The following is a 22,482-nucleotide window of genomic DNA, read 5'->3' as shown; positions in this document are numbered from 1 at the left end:
ACACACTATGTTCTCCTGGGAAGGGGTCAGGGGAGCAGCTTCAATCATACATACAGGACACCAGGACGTGGACACCAAGCATCCAATGGACAGGCCAGCCTTGCTGTTCGCTTCTTCCCAGCTGCCTAATTAGGATTTACACTTTTCACTGTGTTCGCCTTACGGGGGTCCTTCTGGAGACAGCTGGAGATGGTCAAAACCATCAGGCACTGGAGTCACACAGACTCCTGTAGGGTTTCCAGCTGAGACTGGGCTAGCCTCATCTCTTCTAGCCTCAGTTTCACATCTTTAGAATGGGGATGAAAAACCCCTGTTCCGAAAGCGTTTTGAGAATTCAGTGAGATGATGCCGGCGGCTTCTACCACACAGAAGGGTTTTGGGGGAACAAGGCTCCTCTCCCCTTACCCGCCTTTGCCTCTGTCTGAGGGGGAGGTGGCAGAGAAGATTCCACTAGCAACTAACTGCTCACTGCCTTGTATTTGAGAGGGAGGCACATGGCACCCTCTCCCAACACCACACCAGGCCGCTAGCATGCCTGGGTGTCACGTGTCCAGCCGGGGCCCTCGGGTTCAGGGGCCTGCCCTCCATGTCCCACTCAAACGTCCCAGGCTGGTATGGTGAGGGGCATATGGGAAAAGCCGGGACCCTCGGCGGCCAAGCCAGGGGGCGCCACGCGGCCATTGTGCAGCGGGAGGTGGCCGGGCCTGGGGGCCCCGCTGCTCGGGCCCGACTCGGAGGCTAGGCCCGAGTCGCTGGGCTGCACCTCCACGAAGACCCGCGTGCGCAGGAGCCCGCTGGGACGCCTCCCGGTGGCTCCCCCACGGCGGCGGGCAGAGCTGGGCGCGGAAGGCGGCCTGGAAGCCGCGGCGGAAGTTCTCGTTGAAGTAGCCGTAGATGATGGGGTTGGCGCTGCTGTTGAAGAAGGCCAGCCAGTGGGCTAAGGGGAAGGCGTAGACGGTGACCAGGTGCAGCTGCGGCTCGCTCAGCTGCCCGTAGTCGATGAGCAGCAGCAGGGCCCAGAGAGGCAGCCAGGACAGCGTGAAGAACAGCGCCACCATGACCAGCATGTGCACCACCCGGGCCCTGCGCCGGGCGCCGCGGCCGCCCTCCCCGGCCGCCTCCTCGCCGGCGCGCGCGGGCCCTGGGGCCTTGCACAGCTTGCGGGCGATGCGCGCGTACATGCCCACGATCAGCGCCAGCGGCGCCAGGTAGATGTGCGAGAAGAGCACGGCCGTGTAGACCCTGCGCATGCCCTTCTCGGGCCAGGCCTCCCAGCACGAGTAGAGCGGGTAGGAGCGGTTGCGGGCGTCCACCATGAAGTGGTGCTCCTCGCGCGTAACGGTCAGCGTGACGGCCGAGGGGCACATGATGAGCAGGGCCAGGGTCCAGATGACCGCGATGGTGGCCAGCGCCTTCCGCAGGGTCAGCTTCTCGCGGAAAGGGTGCACGATGCAGCGGAACCTGCGGCGACGGAGGAAAGAGAAGCGGGGGTCTGGGCGGGTCCCAGGGGTCCCAGTGGCCCCAGGGATGAGAGCCATCCCCGACTGAGGGCGGAGGGCTGGGAGCGGGGTAGGGGCACTCCACCTTCGACGTCGCACCTTAGGTGGCATCAAAGAAGGCTCAGATGTTAATTACGTTCGTTTGCAAGCAAACTGGTTTCTCACCTGTTGGGGAGTCAGCTCCTCAGCTGAGTAGCCACGCAACAAAGGCAAAAGGAGGGTTTTACAGGAGCTGAATCCTGTTTGTGCCCTTCTGGGGATAAACATTATCTGGCAGGTAGCAGAGCCATAAGTCCACACATTCTGTCCTTGAGTAGGCCGATCGGGTAGGTGTATCAGAGAAAACAATTTTTAGCTGTTTATGGCTTCTCCAGAAAATCTTGGGAGTTCACGTGTAGAGTCTACGTGACAGGTTGTCCCTATGTCACCTTGGCCAGCGTCCTTCCCACAGTGCCTCCACAGAATTAGGACAGACCTGCGCCATTTCCTCATTAGGATGTCTCAGCAGTGATTATTATTACACCCTTAATTTACATCTGAGGAAACTGGGATTCAGAGGTGATAAGTAACTGGCTCAAGGTCACACAGCTAGAAACTGGCAAGGACCAGCCTTGAACCCAGATTTGTGTTGCTCCACTGTGCCATATAAACCTGCGGCTGTAAACCCTCGCTGTGCATTAGAATCTCCTGAAGCATTTTAAAAAATACCTGTGCCCAGTTCTCCTGGTCGAAGATGCCAATCTAATTAGTCTAAGAAAGTCATGGGGCAGTTTAGGAACTGAACCTAGACTAGAACACAGGCCTAGAGCTGACTCCCAGCCATGTTGCTCTTTCTACTTCAGCAGACTGTGTCCTGCTCTCCCGACTCCCCACCCTTTCCCCTGCCTGACAACACTTTCTACTTTTCCCACAGCCAGTCTCAAGCCTTGTTTTCTCAACCTACCTGACTTTGGCCTACTGGTCTCATAGCATCACATACTTAAGGAATTGCCAGAGAACAAATAATTCTTAAAGCACATAGTACTGGCTGTAAGTGCAATAGCACTTAATGGATGGAGGGGAATCCTGGGGCAGACCAGGAAGGCTTCCTGGAGGAGACAGGAACTTGAAGAATACTCCAAACACTACTGGGAGACACTGCACACTCACCTATCGTTAACGATGACAACAAAATGAAGATCAGTGAAGGAGGACTTCCCCCACCATCAGTGGCCTTGCAGACAGGAACCCAGTTCTATCTCCCCAGCTGCCTACTTCACTGGGTCACAAAAGACTGGGTTTGATGAGGGCCAAAGTGGAGAGAGGATGAAGACACTAGATTCTAGAAAGGGTGGAGCTAGTAGGTGCCCATGTTGGGAAGAGGACAAGGAGGAGGGTGTGGGTGTAAGGAAGAAATAGAATAATATTAACAGCTGACATTTGGTCTCTGTGCCAGGTGATGTGTATCAGCTTTACAAACAGAAGTTCACTGAAGCCTCCCAGCCACCCTGTAGGATATTTACCATTTTACAGATGAGAAAACTGAGACTCAGAGCAGTTAAGTGACTTAACCAAGGTCATGCAGCTAGGCAGCCCTCCAGCTTACCTGCCTGCCTCCCTTACCCTGGGGGAAGTGCCTGGAGTGAACCCTTATTGAAAGGGCTCACTGAGAGGGAGGATGGGGAGGAGGACCTATTGCAGTTGGGTTAGTTGTGTTGCCTGCAAAGAAAGCCTCCTTGGTCCCTGGCTCCGTTCCATTAGCAGACCCATGCTTATCAGAGAATCTGATGGAATCTGAGGCGGAAAGACCAGAAGTAGCTGGACACGGTGGAGATGGGGAGTCAGGGACCAGCAAGGAGGCCTGCTGCTCAGGAAACAAGGACTGCCCCCAAGCTCCTCTTAGGGCCCAGGAATCCCTCTTAAACCTCCTCAGGAGCTGCCTCCGGGCCTTCCAGAAGGAGGTGGCAGTGTCCTCTGCAGTCCCCCAAGTCTAGAAGGCAGCCAGCCCCACAACCCTTCCCTCTGTGGCTCAGGATTCAGCCCCACCGACCACAGAGCAGCCCCGGCCTCCTGGCAGGCCCAGCAGTGGAGACAGCAGCTTGTCCTAGTGCCAGGCCCGGGATAACCAGACAGGAACCTTCTCACCTTTCCACGGCAATGGCCACCAGTGTGAAAACAGAAGCTGACACGGACATGCCCTGCGCCAAGCCGCTCATCTTGCACGTGGCGTTGTCGAAGGGCCACCCTGCAATGACAGAAGCCACCAGAGTGAGAGATGCCTCATTCGCAGAGAGCCAGAGACCTCCGGCCATCGGGGCCAGTCCCCTCTGGCTTGCATCTTTCCTCCATGTCCTGCCAGGTCGTCATCCTGCCTCTGCTTACACACTTCCAGGAGTGAGGAACTCAGCAGCCAATACCACCGTGGACAGTCCTATTACAGACAGTCTTTATACTGACCAGCGATTTCTCTCTACGAACTTTAGATCCATCCAGCCCTGCCTGGCTTTCTGCTCCCATAGCCCTGTTCCAGGTTCTAGGCCAGTGGTTCTCAACCCTGGCTGCTCACTAGAATCAGCGGAGAACTTGGAAAAGGACCAGTGCCCAGGCTCACACCAGACAACCGTATTTTCCAAATCTACCCAGGAGATTTGAGTGGCAGCCAAAGTTGGAAACCACCAGCACAGATCAAGCCTGACTGTCAAGTAGGGGGAGGTATAAGCAGCTCTAGCCCCTCCTACCTGATGTCCTCACTCTGATCCCCAAGCTTCTGCTTTCTCATGAGACCTGGGTCCCACCTGCTCTCAGGACTAGTAGCCAGGTCCACATCTTGGCTACCTGAGGCTGTGTGTTGGTAACTGCCTAGTGTTTCTGCCCCGCTAGGCCTGGGGGCAGGGCGGTGGGGGGCCCACCTTGTTCTTGTCTGTTGTGCCTGCAGACAGGAGTCATCTTCCAAGGCTGGGGTCTTCTTTCACCAGCGGCCTCCCCCATGTTGATTTTCTGCCTGCACACTTACTAGATGCCAGGCACTGGCTCACTCAATCCTCACAGCAGCCCCATTATCCTTTCCTTTTTACAGATGTGAAGAGGGGGAGACTAATTGATTTACAGTCTCTTTGTCCCTAAATCACTATGGATTAGTGGTGAGAGTTTGGTCTGGGTGCCAGGGAGTTTAAATGTCATGGAAAGTCAATATCGCTGTAGAGAGCAGACTGAGAAACATATGAAAAAAATGTTCAAACCTCATTCATAATTTTAAAAATGCAAATGATATTTGCTGTGGAGAAATAGGAGCTCTCAGACATCGGTTGTGGGAATGAAAACCGATACAGTCCTTCTGGAGGGGAACTAGGCGATGCCTAACCTATGCACTTATCTTTTGATCTTACTCTATCCTGAATATACACCTCTGATGACACAAAATACATATGCACAGAGTTATTCATTGTAGCATTGTTGTAACTGCAAAATATCAGAAACAATCTAAATGCCCATATAAAGAAGTTGTTGAATAAATTATGGTACATCTACACAGAAGAGTATTATACAGCTGTAAAAAAGAATAAGGAAGACCTCTATGAACTGATATGAAGAGGTTTTCAAAATATACTGCTAAATGCAAAAAGCACAGTGCAAAGAGTATCTATAGTATATTACCCTTCATGTAAGAAAGAAGGGGATATAGGAAAATATACACTTATCTGCTCTTTTGTACAAAGGAAGTGTAGGAAGGTAGATCAGAAAATAACGAGATTGGCTACCTATACAGGGAGGCGGTAAGAATGAGGAAGAATCGGGTAGTAGAGATGACAGAGGAGTGACTCTTCTCTGAGTATATCTTTTTGTATGGATCTGACTCTTTAGAATTATGGCAATGTTTCACATCCTCAAAAAATAAGTTAATTAACATCAGGATGTGGGGGAAACCCAAAGTGGGACACAAACAATAACAAATGAACCTAAATGCATTACAAATGAATAAAATAACCACATTGAAGGGGAATGGGGAAGCAAGAAACTAACCTCAGTAATTTTGGAAAACAGTATTTTGACCGTATACTATAAGATTACAAAAAGAACTATACACGTACACTGTACTCTCATTAATAAATGTGTTTCTCACAAGGGTATGGGTTAGCAATACTGAATCTACCTTATGTGTATACCAAGATTGAACAAATAAGTAAATATACTGTGGATAAATAGAGTTAGATTTCTCACTGTTAGAGAAAGAAGTTACAGGTGAGGAAAAGAGGAAAGTTAAAATGATCCTGTAATATTAGATTGGAATCAGAGGCATAATAGTTTTCAATATACATACAGATGGATAGATATAGAAATAAAGATGCACATGTTAAGTATGTGTGTGTTAGCACACATATATTTCCTAGCTCTGTCCCTCGAGAGGGCCTAGAAGCAATGAAACCCCAGTGCCAACGATCACATCTAGTGCCAAGGTCTTGGTTTCTAAATGCTATTCTCCAATATAAGGAACCAGACCTTCTTAGAGAAATTGTTGATTGATTCTAGGGCTGGAGCAGGGAACATACAAGGTGAGCCTGGAACACTTTATGGTGCCAGAAAGTAAGGAGATAACAAAAAAATCCATGGTGGCATGTCAAAAGGACACAGGAGCCAAATTGAAAGAGCTCCCAATAGTCAAAACTGGGGGAAATTTAAGCAACAAAATAATGATAAAACTGGGTTATAACCCATAGAGTAAAATAAATGTAGGAGGAATGATGTTAAGTAGAAGATCAACACTGAGGAAATATAACAGTAATAACTGTTGCAGGTAGGAACCATCCAATGGATGCTTTTAGTGAGTAAAACTATAGTGAGAAACAAGGCATTTGCATAGTCTCAAAGTATCTCCCTATGAGATACTTATTAATTATAAAGGGGAAAATGGTAGCTTTATAATGGAAAAATCTGGCAGACACCACATTAACCAAGTGATCAATATTAACACCACCATTAATACATATTGATAGTGTGTGCCTTATCAGTATGTCTTCTGGAGTATTCTCATCAAATATGCATAAACTAAATCTAATTGTAAGAAAACATAAGGCAAACCCAAGTTTCTGGGGTTTCTGCAAAATAACTGATCAGTATTCTTAAAACATGTCAAGGTCAGGAAAGTTGAGAACCAAGGAACAGTCACAGGTTGGAGAAAACAAACAAACAAAAAACAAATACAATGTATGGCCCTCGGTTGGATCCTGGACTAGAAAAGGACTCCAGGGGACTCCTTTGTGGGGAAAGGAGTGAAATTCAAATAAAGTCTGCAGATTAGTTAATAGTATTGTATCAATACTAATTTCCAGGTTTCAATCATTATACTATGGTTATTTAGGATATTAACATTAAGGGCAGTTAGAATGGGCATCATCAGCAAATCTAACAACAAATGCTGGAGAGGGTTTGGAGAAAAGGGAACCCTCTTGCACTATTGGTGGGAATGTAAATTGATACAGCCACTATGGAGAACAGTATGGAGGTTCCTTAAAAAACTAAAAATAGAACTACCATGTGACCCAGCAATCCCACTACTGGGCATATACCCAGAGAAAGCCATAATTCAAAATGACACATGCACCCCAGGGCTTCCCTGGTGGAGCAGTGGTTAAGAATCCACCTGCTAATACAGGGGACACAGGTTTGAGCCCTGGTCCGGAAAGATCCCACATGTCGCAGAGCAACTAAGCCTGTGAGCCACAACTACTGAGCCTGCCCTCTAGAGCCCGTGAGCCACAACTACTGAAGCCTTCATGCCTAGAGCCCGTGCTCCTTAACAAGAGAAGCCACTGCAATGAGAAGCCCGCACATGGCAATGAAGAGTAGCCCCCGCTCGCCACAACTAGAGAAGGCCAGTGTGAAGCAACGAAGACCCAACACAGCCCAAAATTAATTAATTAATTAATTAATTTAAAAAAAAGACACATGCACCCCAATGTTCACTGCAGCACTATTTACAACAGCCAGGTCATGGAAGCAACCGAAGTGTCCATCAACAGAGGAATGGATAAAGAAGATGTAGTACATATATACAATGGAATATTACTCAGCCATAAAAAGGAATGAAACTGGGTCATTTGTACAAACGTGGATGGACCCAGAGACTGTCATACAGAGTGAAGTAAGTCAGAAAGAGAAAAACAAATATAGTATATTAACGCATATATGTGGAATCTAGAAAAATGGTACAGATGAACCAGTTTGCAAGGCAGAAATAGAGACACAGATGTAGAGAACAAATGTATGGACACCAAGCAGGGAAAGCAGGGAGTGCGGGGGGTGGGTGGTGGGATGAATTGGGAGGTTGGGATTGACATATATACACTAACATGTATAAAATAGATAACTAATAAGAACCTGCTGTATAAATAATAAATAAATAAAAGAAATTTAAAAGAAATAAAAGCTTAATCTCCAGAAAAAAAAAAAATAACATTAAGGGAAGGTAGGTGAAGAGTATATAGGAACACTCTACCATTTTTGCAACTTTCCGGTACATCTATCTAAAATTATTTCAAAATAGAAAGTAAAAGAAAGCAAAACAAAACACACCCAGATTCAAAAGGCTACATACTGTATGATTCCATTTATATAATATTCTTGCAAAGGCAAAACGATATTTTCTGTCCCTACAGGAAAACAGACCAATGGTGCCAGTGAGTAGAGGGAAGAAGCAACTACAAATGAACAAGGGGGACTTTTGGGGGACAATGAAGTTGTTCTATATCTTGATTGTAACTACATGACTGTATATGTTTGTCAAAACTTGTGGAACTGTACACTAAAAAGGGTGGATTTTTTGTATGTTAAATTATACCTTAACAAAATATTTAAATATAAAACATGCACACATGTACAATGCACATTTTGTAAGAATGCATGCAAATCACAAATCACAAACATTACATTTAATAATATGTTTGCCTATCAGTGGGGGAGGGGGTTTGGAGTGGGGTAAGGGTACAGAAGGGAATGAATAAAGATAAACAAGGGGCTTCCCAACACAGTGAAGTCACATAGTGCCAGGAACAGTGGATGCGAATAATTCAACTCTCTGCCCCTGAATTCAAAAAAACAGAAACAAAAACAAAGAAGGAAAAACTATGTGAAGTTTTCTTTTCTTGCAGAAGATTCTATTAGAAACAACGTAAATACCCATCAAAAAGAGATTGGTTGAATAAATTGTAGTACATCTATACAATGGAATTCTAAACAGTTGTAAAAAAAGAATAAAAACCTCTTTCATTTATTAGTATGGAGTAACTTACTCTACGTAAGTTAATTTTAATGAATCCTATTTACAAATTACATGCTACATTTTTTTTTTAACAAATTTATTTATTTTATTTATTTATTTTTGGCTGCACTGGGTCTTCGTTGCTGCGCACGGGCTCTCTCCAGTTGCGGCGAGCGGGGGCCACTCTTCCCTGTGGTGCGTGTGCTTCCCACCGCGGTGGCCTCTCTTGCTACGGAGCACAGGCTCTAGTCATGCGGGCTTCAGCAGTTATGGCTCGCGGGCTCTAGCGCGCAGGCCCAGCAGCCATGGCGCACGGGCCCAGTTGCTCTGCAGCATGTGGGATCCTCCCGGACCAGGGATCAAACCCGTGACCCCTGCATTGGCAGGCAGATTCTCAACCACTGTGCCACCAGGGAAGTCCCACATGCTACATTTTTAAGCAGGAAAAAAGTAAAGGTGCAGAACTGACCAGTTAGAAACTTAGCATTTCCTTAATTTGCTTGTACTTATATAAAATATTTTTGGAAAGTGCTTGTACTTACACTAAGTATTTTGGGGAAGAGATACAAGACACTGGCAGCATCGGTTCCCTCCCAGGAGAGAGCCGGAAGGCCAGAGCACAGGGGTGGAAGGAACACTTTTCACTGGATACCTTTTGTTAGCTTTTGACCATTGAACCGTGTGAATGTGCTGTCAATTTAAACAATTTTTAAAATTTACACATGTGAAAAGGACCGGCAGACACCACCTTAACCCACTAGTGACCTCACCATATCATTGTTAACTGGTGTGTGTGTGCGTGCGTGCACCTGTGTGTGCACCTCTGCACATGTGTGCCTGCATGCATATGTTTGCCTATGTGTTTTGGGAAGAAGGATGCAGTTTCTGTTCAGCAGCCCTGAAAGAACCTGGGATTCAGCTGTGATTAAAGATGCCACCAGGCACAGCCAGTACAGCCGAGGGGAAGCTGGCAGCCCTGGCTCCACTTTCTGGGTCCTGGAACCTACAGAAACACAGGCTACTAGTCCCCCAGCCTCAAGTTAACTAAGTCACTCCAAATGGGGCTGTCCGTTTGAATCCTGAGCTCCTGGGAGCTCTGAGCTCAGAACCTGCAGGCGCAGACCTCTAGGGGTCTCCACAGCTCTGGAAACTAGTCCTTCCCACCAGTTAGTCTGTGGAGGCTTATTCTGAAATAAGAAAGGCGAATCACAGGAGAGAGAATAGAAGACGGTAGGATCCTTCTGATATTTGCAGGATGACAGGCAGGAATATAGAGGTCGGGTGGTCTAGTTCTGCTTGAATCCCTTCTACAAAATCCCTGCTAAACAGCCAGCCACTCCCTACTTAGACACTCCCAGTGACAGCGAGCACAATACCTGTACGAGAGAACACTCTTTTGTTGGAGAACATCTCAAATAAGTTTTTAGGTCCTTATTCAAAGGAAACCTGCCTCCCTCCCACTTCTTCCGGTTGGTTCTAGTTCTGCCCAAGGGAGCTCCCTGGGAGAGTAGGATTGAACAGTGTAGTGGTTAGAAATATAGATGTGAGAATGTGGGACTTGACACTTAGCCATGTAAACTACACACCTGCCCCTTTAATCACTCTGAGCATCAGTTTTCTCATCCATAAATTGGGGATAACAACGCATACTTCATTGGATTGTCGTGAGGATTAGTTAAGATCATGCAGGAAGAGTAAATCACACAATGCCTGGAACATAGAAAATGATTAATTCGTTATATCTATTATTGCTAGTCTAATCCCTCAGCCACAAGGCTGTCTTGAGATTCTGAGACAATGGTATCTTGGCCAAGAGACCAGGCCAGCCGTGATTTCAGGGGTGGGGGCACTCCTGCTGCCTCTAGCGCTGCCACTCACCAGTGATGAGGTTGTCCACAAGGGTGGTGGGCATGCAGAAAATGCCCACCAGCAGGTCGCTGACGGCCAGGTTGAGGATAAACATGTTGGTGACGGTGCGCATGTGCCGGTTCTTGAGCACAATGAAGCAGACCAGGGTGTTGCCCACCATGCAGAGGAGGAAGATGAGCACGTAGGCCACAATGAACATGGCAGCCACCAGGGAGGAGTGCTGGTAGTAGGAGCAGAAGGTGAGGTTTGCAGCGGGGTTGGCCTCAGCATCACTCCCATTCTGGCATGGGGGCCGGCTGCTGTTGGAAGGCTGGGAGGGCTCCCCTAGGAGCAAAGGAGCACACGGGTCAGGACCCTAGGCGAAGAAGAGATGACTGCCTTCTCACCGCTGGCGAGATCCTTCTGTGCTCCAAACCCTGCCCCTGCCCTAATACCCAGATCGTGTACTCAACTCCAACTGCAACTGGATGCACTGATTCAAGACTTCCATCCCACAGCCACTCAAACCCTGATCTCACACCTCCCACCCCGTCTTGTCCACCACTCATTTCATTTCCCAATGTTGGCTCTTCTCCATTTGCACACAATCCCCCTCTGCCCCATATAGGCTCCATCCTTCTCAGCCCCGCACTCTGCCCCAGAGGCTGACTTCTCAGGATTACATTACATCAGGACTATATGACCCAAGTTCTCTTGCCCTCTGGGTTGTTTGCTTGTTTGTTTGTTTATTGGCATATAGTTGATTTACAATGTTGTGTTAGTTTCTGCTGTACAGCAAAGTGAGTCAGTTATACGTATACATATACCCACGCTTTTTTAGATTCTATTCCCTGCCCTCTGGTTTTTGACTGGGTTCAGCCAATGGGAGGCACTGAAGGAGCTTGAAGGAATGGAGGAGAGAGAGGTCAGGGTATTCATCTCCTGACTCCGTCCCTGCCTGGACCAGGTCTCCTGTGGGACTGTCTTTATGGGCACAGCTCCTGCTGGGTGACTCCTCTCCCACGGCGCCAGCTCTTGCAGAGCCGCAGTGACACCGTTGCCTCTCTGCACTGACTGCTTCCTGTGACTGCCAGTCGCTGGGTGCGTCACCATCCCATGCTGGTTCTCTTGCCTTCCCCTGCCCACTGTAAAGTCTCTCTATTAAACTCTCTTCTGTTAAACCCTTTCTGAGTGCACCACTTGTTTTCTTCTGGGATCCTAACTATGAGACCCTCAAAATCTTTGATGTCCCTCCTCATCATCTCCACAGAACTTTAGTTGGGGAGGCAAGAAGGCAGTAGAGGGAGAGAGAACGAAAGGGGACTCTGAACCAGGGCTGAGGATCAAAGAAGGCACACGTTAAATTCTCCGGAAGACCATCCAAAGCCAAGGCCACCACCCACCCTTTACCTCCTCCCATGGTGGTGTCAGCTGCCTCATTTGCACAGCATTTAACAAAGCGCTTCCGTGTCTATTATTTGATCTAACCCTCTCCATTACCCCATGAGGTAAACAGGTTAGGTACTAGCCCCATTTGAAATGGGTAGAACTGGGATCAGAGGGGTTCCCAGACTCTCTCAAGGGGGCACAGGTGCCTGCAACAGAGTTGGCCCTGCTCTGTGTGTCTCTAATTCATCCCAGGCTTCAGTGTGTGTCTCTCTAGACACGTATGGAAGGGAGCGGCTGAGTGTCCAACCACAGCTCTTCTGGGAAGTCATTAGTTATGGTGACTCATGATGTCATCTTGTAAACTCTCCTCCTGCCTTCCTCCGGGATTGAATGTGGCCTGTTCCAGGAGATGAGGAGTTTTTGGGGGAATCTTCTGTTGCATCCAGAGCTCAGCCACTGGCCTGGAGGCCGGCCAGAGGCTTGGGACCTGGAGGCTAGAAAGACCCTGGGGGAGCACAGGCCGATGACCTGGCACAGTGGGGGCCCCAGGGACCAGCAGGTGCAGCGGGGCACTCGGGAGGGGGGTGGAGGGACTGCCAGTGGAGGGGGAGAAACTGGAAGATTTGGGTGCACAGTGAGAAGAGGAAATAATATTCCCCTGCTTAGGCCCTCCAGGGGCATCCAGTTGTACCCAAACATCTTTATTTTAATATGTCAAACATGTACAAGAGAGAATGTAATAGTGAATATATACAAGAGTATATAGTTTAACGAACCATGACAAGAGAGAAGAGTATAAAGAACCCCCATGTATACATCATCCACCTTCAACAATTACCATCTCAAGGCCAATTTTGTTTCAGCCATACCCACACCTCTCTTTGGATTATTCTGAGGCACAATCACATCACTTCCTTTCATTCATAAATATTTCAGATTGTATCTCAAAATTAGGACTCAAGAAAAATCCATAACCCAGTATCATTATCACACCTAACAAAATTAACCATTATGTCACAATATTATCAATTATCCAGCATTCAAAATTCTCTCATTGTTACAGAATTTTAAAAATAATTGGTTTGTTTGAGTGAGGATCCAAACAAGGTTTCTGTTTCTATTCCGTATTTTGTGGTGAACCACCCCAAAATCTAGTGACATGGCACTGTGGTTTAGTAATCTGAGTGGCCCTTATGCAGGTCTCTCTTGGGATCACTCATGCAGCTGTGGTCATCTGATGGCTCAGCTGGGGCTGGCAGGTCCAAGATGACCTCCCTCACATGGCTGGTGGTTGGTGCTATGGTGTCTTAGTTCTCCTCCATATGGCCTCTCATCTTCCAAGAGGCTAGACTGGGCTTTTTCATGAGAGGCTAGCTTGGCGGTCTCAGGGTTCCAAGACAACAAGGGAAGAAGCCACAGGCTTCTTAAGATCTAAGCTCCAGAATTTTCATATCATCACTTCTGCCACATTCTGTTGGCCAAGGCAAGTCACAAAGTCAGTCCAGATTCAAGCCAAAGGAGAAACATTTTCCACCTCTTGATAGAAGGAGTGGCAACATTACATTGCAAAAGGGGTGTGGAGCAGGAATCGTGATTCATGGAGGTCTGTTATTGTAAAATCTATCACCATCTCCACATTGCATTTGGTTAATGTGACTCTTAAGTCTCTCTTAGTTTCTAGGTTTTCCCTCTGTTTCTTTTTGGCCCCCTGCAATTTATTTGTCGTATAAATGTCTGCATCATTTGTCTGTAGAATTTCTCACAGACTGGATTTTGCTGATTGTTCCCTCTTGATGTAATTTTACACGTTCTACTCTCTGTCCCCTGTATTTCCTATAAATGATAATTAGATCTAGAGGCTTGATCTGATTATGTCTGGTGGTCTCTCTCTCTCTATTTTTGTTTTTTTTTTTGGCCACGCGACTTGCAGAATCCTGGGCTGCGGCAGTGAAAGCCCGGAATCCTAACCACTAGGCCGCCTGGTGGTCTCTTTCTTAACGCTAAGATTGATCAGTGGGCTTAGGTGATGTCAGCCTGATCCCTCCACTGTCAAGTTCCCCATTTGCTTTTCACCAATGTTTTCAGCAGGAGCCACTAACAATTATTGCCTAGACTCCTCATCGCATCTCGAATACAATCCAAACTCTTTACTGCATGGTCTGATTCCTGTTGTCATCACTGGCCTCACCCCCTGCTACTCTCCCCTTTGCCCTTTGTGCTCTGGTCACCTCGTGATGCCTCCAACACATTCTTGCTCTTTCCAATCTCAATGCCTTTATCTCTTCCTATTCCCTCTGCCTCTTCCCCTCCTTTAGCTTTCAATTAAACGGTGTCTTTCAGAGAAGCCTGTACCTGATTACTCTATTTAGTTTAGGTGCCCCACTATTATCTCTCACAGCATCCTGCTTATTTTCTTCAATCTGCCAATATTTTATTTCTTTCCAGGTTTACTGGTTTTTTTCCTCCACCTTTGAAAGTCAGGTCCTGGAGAGCAGGGATCTTCACTCTTTCATTGGTGGTCATATCCCCAGCATCTCATCAGGACCTGACAATTGTAAATGGTTGTTGAATGGATAAATATTTGTATGAGGAGAAAAAGGAAAGAAAGACAAATCCCGACATCAGGTGACAGGGTCCTGCTCAAGGCTGGCATTTCTGGTGTTGGAAGACTTTCTCCAGGGTCCTCTGGAAAGAAACCCCATCACAGAGTCTGCTGGGAGCCTCCCTAGATAGCTCACCCTTGCTGAGCCTCAAAATCAACCCGCATGACTTGGGGAAATCTGTGGGTGCAGATGGGTAGAGGAAACTGCCAGAACCTGCCCAGCTAAACTCTAGTCTGCCTGTTTCCCCCACTGCCTTTCATTCGGCCCTGAGAAGTGTCTGGGAGCAACCCTGCCCGTCCCTGGACCCTCGGCTGAGCCTGAGCATCAGTCTCTACACTTAGGCCAGTTTCCGGCATTTATTCTCAAGGAGGAAAAACCGCTTCCTATTCCTGGCAACTCCCCTGGCCTGTGGTGAGATGGGTTGGAGGCAGGGAGGCCTCCCACCCCACCTGGGCCCCAAGCCAGCAGCCGGAGACCTCATTAACACCTGGACTCGTCCTTCCTGGGATCTGCCTGGTGCCCTGTGGATACACTACAGCCTGTGAAAATTTCATCCGCTGAACCCAATTAAGCCATTCCTCTACTCGGGGAGCTTCCTGGAGGTCTCAGGGTATAATAATGGTTATCTCCAGGGCATTCTGATGATCTGAGAGATCAAGCTGTGAGCCACTGAAAGTCTGGGGCCAGAGAGAAGATGGGGGTGCGCTGGTTCTCAGTGTGTGGTCCCTGGCCAGCAGCATCAGCTTCTCCTGGAACTTGCTAGAAATGCAGATTCTCAGGAATCACCCCCGATCTAGGGAACCAGAAACCAGGTATCTCTGGTTTAACGCGTCCTCCAGGTGACTCTGATGGACACTCCAGTCTGGGAACCACAGATAAAGGAGTTGGACCAAAGACCCTGAAGGTAGTGGATGCACACAGACTGGGAAATCCCAGCTCTCCTGCCTGGTGACTTCAGGCAATAGATGGAATATCTGTGTCCCCTCAAAATTCATATGCTATAACCTTTTCCCCAGTGTGATGGTATTTGGAAGTAGGGCCTTTGGGAGGTATAGTTGACCCTTGAACAACACATGGGGTGGTTAGGGGCTCGGACCCCTGTGCAGTCGAAAATCCGAATATAACTTTACAGTCAGCCCTCCGTATCTGTGGATCCACATCCATGGATTCAACGAGCCACAGATCGTTCAGTACTGTAGTATGCATCTACTGAAAAAAAAATCTGGGTATAAGTGGACTAACGCAGTTCAGACCTGTGTTTTTCAAGGGTCAACTGTAATTAGGTCATGAGGGAAAGCTCTCATGAATGGGATTAGCGCCTTTGTAAAAGAGACCTCAGAGAGTTCCCTTGCCCCTTCCACCACCTGAGGACACAGGGAGCCTGTGTGTGAACTAAGAAGCGGGTCCTCACCAGACACTGGATTTGCACCTTGATCTTGGACTTCCCAACCTCCAGAACTGTAAGAAGTAAATTTCAGTTGTTTATAAGCCACCCAGTCTATGGTATTTTGTTACAGCAGCCCAAGCTGACTAAGACATCTCCTCATCTATGTGGGAACTTATTGTTCTCAGCTTTAAAGTGGAAACACACAATTCCTGGCTATGACCTCGGGTAAGTCATCTCCTCTCTGGAAACCAAAGTCTTCACTGGCAAAATGGAGATAAGCTCACACTTACTGAAAAGAGTGAGATAACATATGAAGAGAACTCAGCAAAATGTGGGACACATGGCACTCAATACATGTTAGCCCAGCAGCAGCCCTACTGACAGTATTAAACTGCACAATGAATCTGAGCGTGATACTTTTATAATACTTTTAGTGTGGGCCTCCCTGCAAAGCCTGAAAGATGCATGAGAGATAAATCTACACCAAAATGAAGTTCCTGAGCAGAGAATCCGTCTGGGTACTCCTCTGAGTTCACAGCTCTCCCACTAATACCTTCATCGTTATAGCCACCTGCTTGTCTGCCCTGGTACCACCACCTAGGAGCTCAGCCCCAGACTAGAGACCTGGGTTCACCATTCAGCACCCACTTCCCAAGAGCCTCCTGGGTGAACACAGCCTGGGCCGTGAGCCACTGGAGACCCACAGAAGAACACAGCACAACACAGTACAAATGACTAATGAACACATGAGACAAAAAAGTTCGTTTGTAATCAAAGAAATGCAATTTTAAAAGAACACAGGGGTAAGCTTTCCATCAATCAGGTTCACAGAGAGGAAGAGCGCTCAGTGACGCCAGAGAGTGGCTGTGCGCTGCGGGGCGTGGGAGAGACACCCATCGCTCAGCCTTTGCAACTGGGGCACATCCATTCAGCACCCTGACACCACACCCACACCCGGAGCCAGGCGTTCCACTTCTAGGGATTCACCTAAGGAACAGAACAAGTTCTGATGGTGTGAGGGAAAATACTGGCCAAGGTTGAAATGCTTACAAAATAGTACGTACACGTATTATCAACTGTATTCCGTATAAAAGTGTGTGTGTGTCATTCCAAACAAATGACAAAAAATAAAAAAACGTCAACAGTGTATATTCACAGCGGGTGTTTTAAGTGACTCTTATTTTCCTTTTCACTAACCTGAGTTTTAACCCTTCTAATCAGAAGGAAGCTCTGATAAATATGATTAAAATACTCACTACATCAGTGGGTCTCAACTCTGACAGTGTCTCTGGCAGCATTTCTGGGGGCACGGAAAAGCAGAGCCCACCTGGACTTCCAAGAAGCTTCTGTGTCCCGTGCTGGAGGGACACCAGCTAGCTATTTCCTGTCCCCTCCTCTCTCCGGTGACCTTCCCCCACATGGGCCACTTCCCCACAAGTCACCCACCGCCAGGCAGTGTGAGCAGAGATCCTCCCAGCCTCTGGCCTCCCTCTGCCATGGAGCTCCCAGGCCGGGCAGGCAGCTGTGGAGGCTTCCAGGGGCCTGAGGACGCCGCTAGACTGGGGTTGGGCTGGGACTGGGGCGGGGACTGCTGTCCTCTGCTGTCTCACTGCACAGCATACCACGCAGCCAAGGCCCAGGGTGGAAGGCCTGAGGGGGACCACTGCCCACTGACCCCAGCAGCTCTGCAGGAGGCTGGGCAGACTGCGGTGTCTGTCTGCAAGCCCTCAGAGACCATCCAGATCCTATTTTTGGGCCAGCCACCCAAGAATACCTCCTTCTGCCCTCCAGTCAGTAATCCGGCCAGTCCGTGACCCTTGCTCAATGAGACCTGGTAAGCACACAGCTTCTAGGCCAACTCTGAGTGACAGAAGGTTCTTCCTGTTGTTGAGTTGAGTTGTCTTACTGTAACTTGTCCCCACCTGCCCCAGTTCTGCTCCCTGGCGCCACACAGAACAAGAATGGGCACCTGTCGCCAAGGTCATCCCCCTCTCCCTGCCTTTTTTCCCACCCTGAACATCTCAGTGTCTCTTCAGCAAGCAGGATTCTAGATCCATCTCACTGTCAATCCATGTTGATCTCCCCAGAAACCTTCCTCAAGATTGCAAGCCAGATCTCCCCTATTTGAAATGTACGCAATTGATTTTGGGGGGGATCTAAATTCAGGACTTTGCATTTCACTTCCATTTGCATTTCACTTTCTTGGTTTTGATCCAGCATTCCAGAATGTTAAGATACCCTTCATTTAAATCTTGAACTGTTGCCGTGTGGGTGTTATGGCTCTTATCCACAGATTTGATGAGCATGCCTTTTATTTTCCCTCTAAATTATTTAATGTCATGTCAAGGTCAGAGTCCGAGGGACCTCTAAGCTGCATTAAAGTCTTAATGGAAGCCCTGCCATCAGTCCTCCAGCCCCCTTCCCGCAACTCTCCATCAGTTCACAGGGCTCTCATGAGAGAACTTAGCAGGGTCCTGCTGAAATCTCGTTAATTCATCTTTCTACCTCTTGGAAACCCAGTCTGAAAGAGGAAATTTGGTAGGTTTAGCCTGGTCTGTTCTTAGTGAGCACTAATATGTTCCTAATGACCACTACGTTATTTTCTTTCTTTTTGAAAAAGATTGTTTTGTTTTTATAAAAAAACAACGTGCTTACTATAAAGCAGTTCTGAGCACGACGAAAGAAGAGAGTAAAATAAACATCCCTGAAATTTCACACCCAGAGATGACCCCCATGGCCGATGCGTTTGTGATGCTCCCAGACACATCCCAAAGATTCTGGCTGGGTGGACAGCTCCCTGAGCTTCCAGCGCCTAATCAAGCCTGCACCAGGGCTCTCTCTGGTTTGCTTTCTTTGAAGCCACAAACGGGAACAACCTAGAAGTGTGGGACTACAGCCAGTGGAGAGGAACAAAGAGCAGTCAGCTCCCCATCTTGCGTGGCGAAAATCTCAGGTGCATTCTGCACTTTTCTCAGAAGGCGACCAGAGAGAGAGAACCCTACTGGCCCATAGCTGAACCCAGCTCGTCCACACAACTGGTTCTGGTTCTTGCCTTTTCTCCCTTTCCCATCTTACTCTCCTGACCTCTGCTTCCAGGCATAAGCTCTCTTAGGGTATGCTTTCAGAAGCAGGAGCACCCAAAGATGTTAGTGACCATCTCTTTGCTTATACTTTACATATACATCCAATAATAAGCCTATGTAATTTTGCATAAAGGGGATCATACTAAACATGTGTTCTAAAACCTGCTTTTTAATAAATTACTCACAGTAGGAAGTAAACATATTTTCGTGCCAGTAAATAAAATCCTAAACACAATTCTTAGTGTCTATACAGCATGCCGTTGCAGGTGTTCTCATCATTTAATTTACTTAATTTATGGACATCTGGATGATTCCCAATTTTGCAGTGTGATGAAAATGCTTGGGCACATATCTTTGCAAGCGTACAGGATGGCATCCTTTGAAAAATATTCTTAGATGTGTGATTGCTTTATTGTCTCCTAAGTGTTCACTATATGTTTGATAATTTATTCTGGAATTTTAATAGAGGTCAATATCAATCTGAGCAGTTTAGGGTTTTTTTAAATCTACCTTTTCTTCCTTTCTGAAAATCAGGACATTTGCCCATCTTCAGTTTTCTGGCACTTCCTTCATTCTCTGTCATTTGCTCTTAAGGCAATAATTATATCTGCAAATGGCTCCAGGTCCCTGGGATGTCATTTGTCTGGGCTTGGATTGTATGTGGCTTGACGCCTTATCCAATCACCTATCTTGGGCTTCAATTTCCTCCTTATGCTCCTCATTCCACCATTTGAAGTAAAATTGCCTGTGCCCTGCGCTGGCTGCTCTCCCTTGTGCGTAAAGGTTACAAGCACCACACGCCCAAGCCCCGAGCAGGTTCATTTGCTATCCTTACGCAGACTTTGAAAGCTCTTTGCTCTGTCTTCGCCAGTTTTCCTTGGCTTCTGTTCACTGACACTTCGGTTCTGCATTTCTCATTGTATCTCATTGTATCTCATTTCTCATTGTGTTGTGTGTGTGCACTTTTCAACCCTAGCTCACTGGAAAGCTACAAGTGCAGCTGCACACAATGTTCTGTAAAACTCCCTTTTCTTTCTTGCCAGCAGTGTTTGCAATGCCTTGCTTGCCATTTCTGGGTTTTATTACCTCCTGGAGCAGCCTTCTTTTACAGGTATGATTTTGTTCACATCTTGTCTTATTTTACCCTCACAGCCACTCTGTGAAGCCAGCTGAATGTAAGTTTCTCCATTCAAGAGATGGGTAACCAATAGCACGGAGAGGTTTAGGCAAAACCCCAAAGACACCCAGCAAGCCAGTGGACCAGCCCTCAGTCCTCCAGTTTCTTTGCCCAAGTATGGTTTCCCTTCCCACACTGGCTGAGAGGGGCGTCTGGACCCCCACCTGGTAAGGCTGGAGGAAGCAGCCTTATGCCTTGGGTCCCTATCCCTTAAAGTCCTGGAGGTCAGGTCCATAGTTCCCTCTCCTTTCTCCTAGGGAGGGAAATTCTGCATTGAGGAGATCTTGTGTAGAATTCCATCTCTGCGACTTTGCCTGCTGGAAGGGATGGCAATTACTCTAAAGCTAATAGGTAAGCTGTCCTCAGCCGGTTTCAAAGGATCCCCTGCCCAGGCAGGAGGGAGCGTCCTATGCACACAGGGACAGAGGCTTCCAGGTCTTTCCCCGCCTCCCTCTCTCTCTCAGTTTCTCACACATACATATTCACGCACACACACTACAGAGCACTCTAGGTCTTTCTCTCTCTCTCTCAATGTGTGTCTGTCACACACACACATACACACAGTGTCACAGTGTCGGGCTCTGGACAGCCCCCCATCAGACCCCCAGTCCCTTTCCTCTCTCTTGGCTCACTGCTCCTTAGTCGGTACCCACCCACCCCCAGCCCCAGCCCCAGCCCCGGGGTCACTCACCCTCCATGCTGCCCACTCCGGCCCGCTCTGGGACAGTCACCGACGGGGGGAGGCAGCGGGCCCCTGTGAGCCGGCAGGGGACCGGGGGGCTCCGGCGCTGGGCTGCTGGCGCGCGCCCCAGCCTCTGCGCTTGGCGGTTCTAGCCCAGGGCCCGGCGGAAGCGGGCAGAGGGGCGTGCGCTCGCAGGCCCCAGCCCTGCGCGGGGTCTCGCTCCCCTTGCCGCCCGGAGGCGGCCGGGCAGCGGCCGGGGCTGAAGGCTCCCGAGCAGCGCAGCTACCCTCCCGGCTCTACTGCCCGCTGCCCGCTGCCCGCCCTCCCCGTCCAGAGGGAGGGGGCTCGTGCCGCGCCGCGCCGTCGCCATGGCACCCGGCACACGTTTGCCTGCGCAGCGCCCCCTGCCCGCAGCATGTGTCCGAGCCTGGGCGCCCCGGGTCGCCTCCCAGATGTGACTCCCTCCGCAGGGACGGAGCACCCGTCCAAAGTAGAGGACAGCCCACTGACAACTGCAGCCCTGGCAGCGACATCCGAGAACTCTGTGTCCCTCTCCCCGTGACTCCCATCCCAGCGCCACTCCTCGTCCTCGTCTCACCCCAGCCTGACCCCCAGCCACCCAGCCTGGTGTCCAGGACCCTGAGGCCCTCCTGAGAAGGGGATGGAGGCAGCTGTGATACACAGGAGGGCAAGGAGAGCAGGGACAATGTGTCAGTAGATGACCACTGACTCTGGAATTAACTGGCCAGGCGCTCACCAGATGTCTACCCTTGGGCAAGTGTCTTACCTGCACCTGAGCCTCAGTTTCTGCATTTGTGAAATGGCTTTGAGGGAAGTAAATGAGATGACGTCAAAGTTTCTGCCCAGCATGTAGTAGATGCCCAACAAATGGTCCGTTGAGCTGGATAGGAGGCCATCTCCCTCTCACCATTCCAGCCCCTGTCAGGCACCACCATAGACTTTTGTCATATGAATGATGATCCCAGGTTCCAGGCAGATGGAAGAGAGTGAACGTCCCATTCTTCCCATTATTGGGGATTAGGGGTTTATTCTGGGGGGACTCTGGGGAAACGGTTCCCACCAGGCTTCTTCCTAGTCTCCCTTCTCCCTCTAGCCTGTCCTCTGCCCCAAATGACTGGCAGAGTCTCAGGACTGGAAAGGCCTTAGAGGTCACTGAGTGTAACCCTGACCTGGGCAGGTGTCCCCATCCTAATGCCCAGCAGTGGGTTCTTCTGCCTTCAGGTCACTCTATTTTCCCCAGGACAGCCCTTCAGAGAGCTGGAGGGAGGGAGGGCACCCTCTCAAGTCTGCCCTTCCGCAGGTGAAACACCTGAGTTTCTTTGGGCTTTTTGCTTCCTGTGATTTGCCTCAGTTTCATCTGTAAAATGGGGATAATGCCTATCCCCTAGAGTTATTGTGAAGATGAAAGGAGTTCCTCTGTGTAAAGCTCTTGGAATAGTGCCTGGCTCAGAGTAAGAGCTCAATAAAAGTTAGTTATCATATCATTACTATCTTGAGTCCACCTTCCTGTGGAAGTGCTCGCAGTTCTTGAAGTCTCCCTGATAGGACCCAGAACTGCG

The 22,482-nt window shown here is 48.7% G+C and overlaps 1 protein-coding gene across 1 annotated transcript; it reads right to left on the bottom strand.

Moving 5' to 3' along the window:
• Positions 1-517: 517 nt before the first annotated feature.
• NPFFR1 (neuropeptide FF receptor 1) lies at positions 518-21,178 on the bottom strand. Its single transcript, XM_057531214.1, is given in 5 exon segments — positions 518-803; positions 805-1,461; positions 3,624-3,723; positions 10,612-10,926; positions 20,912-21,178. Coding segments are annotated over 5 exon segments (1,287 nt in total). The 5' UTR covers positions 20,919-21,178; the 3' UTR covers positions 518-595.
• Between the last annotated feature and the right edge of the window lie 1,304 nt (positions 21,179-22,482).

This window comes from Balaenoptera acutorostrata, chromosome 16 (assembly GCF_949987535.1).
Source record: "Balaenoptera acutorostrata chromosome 16, mBalAcu1.1, whole genome shotgun sequence".
Lineage (NCBI taxonomy): Eukaryota > Metazoa > Chordata > Mammalia > Artiodactyla > Balaenopteridae > Balaenoptera > Balaenoptera acutorostrata.
The sequence above is the reverse complement of the archived record's forward strand: the minus strand, read 5'-3'. Positions and strand labels throughout refer to the sequence as shown.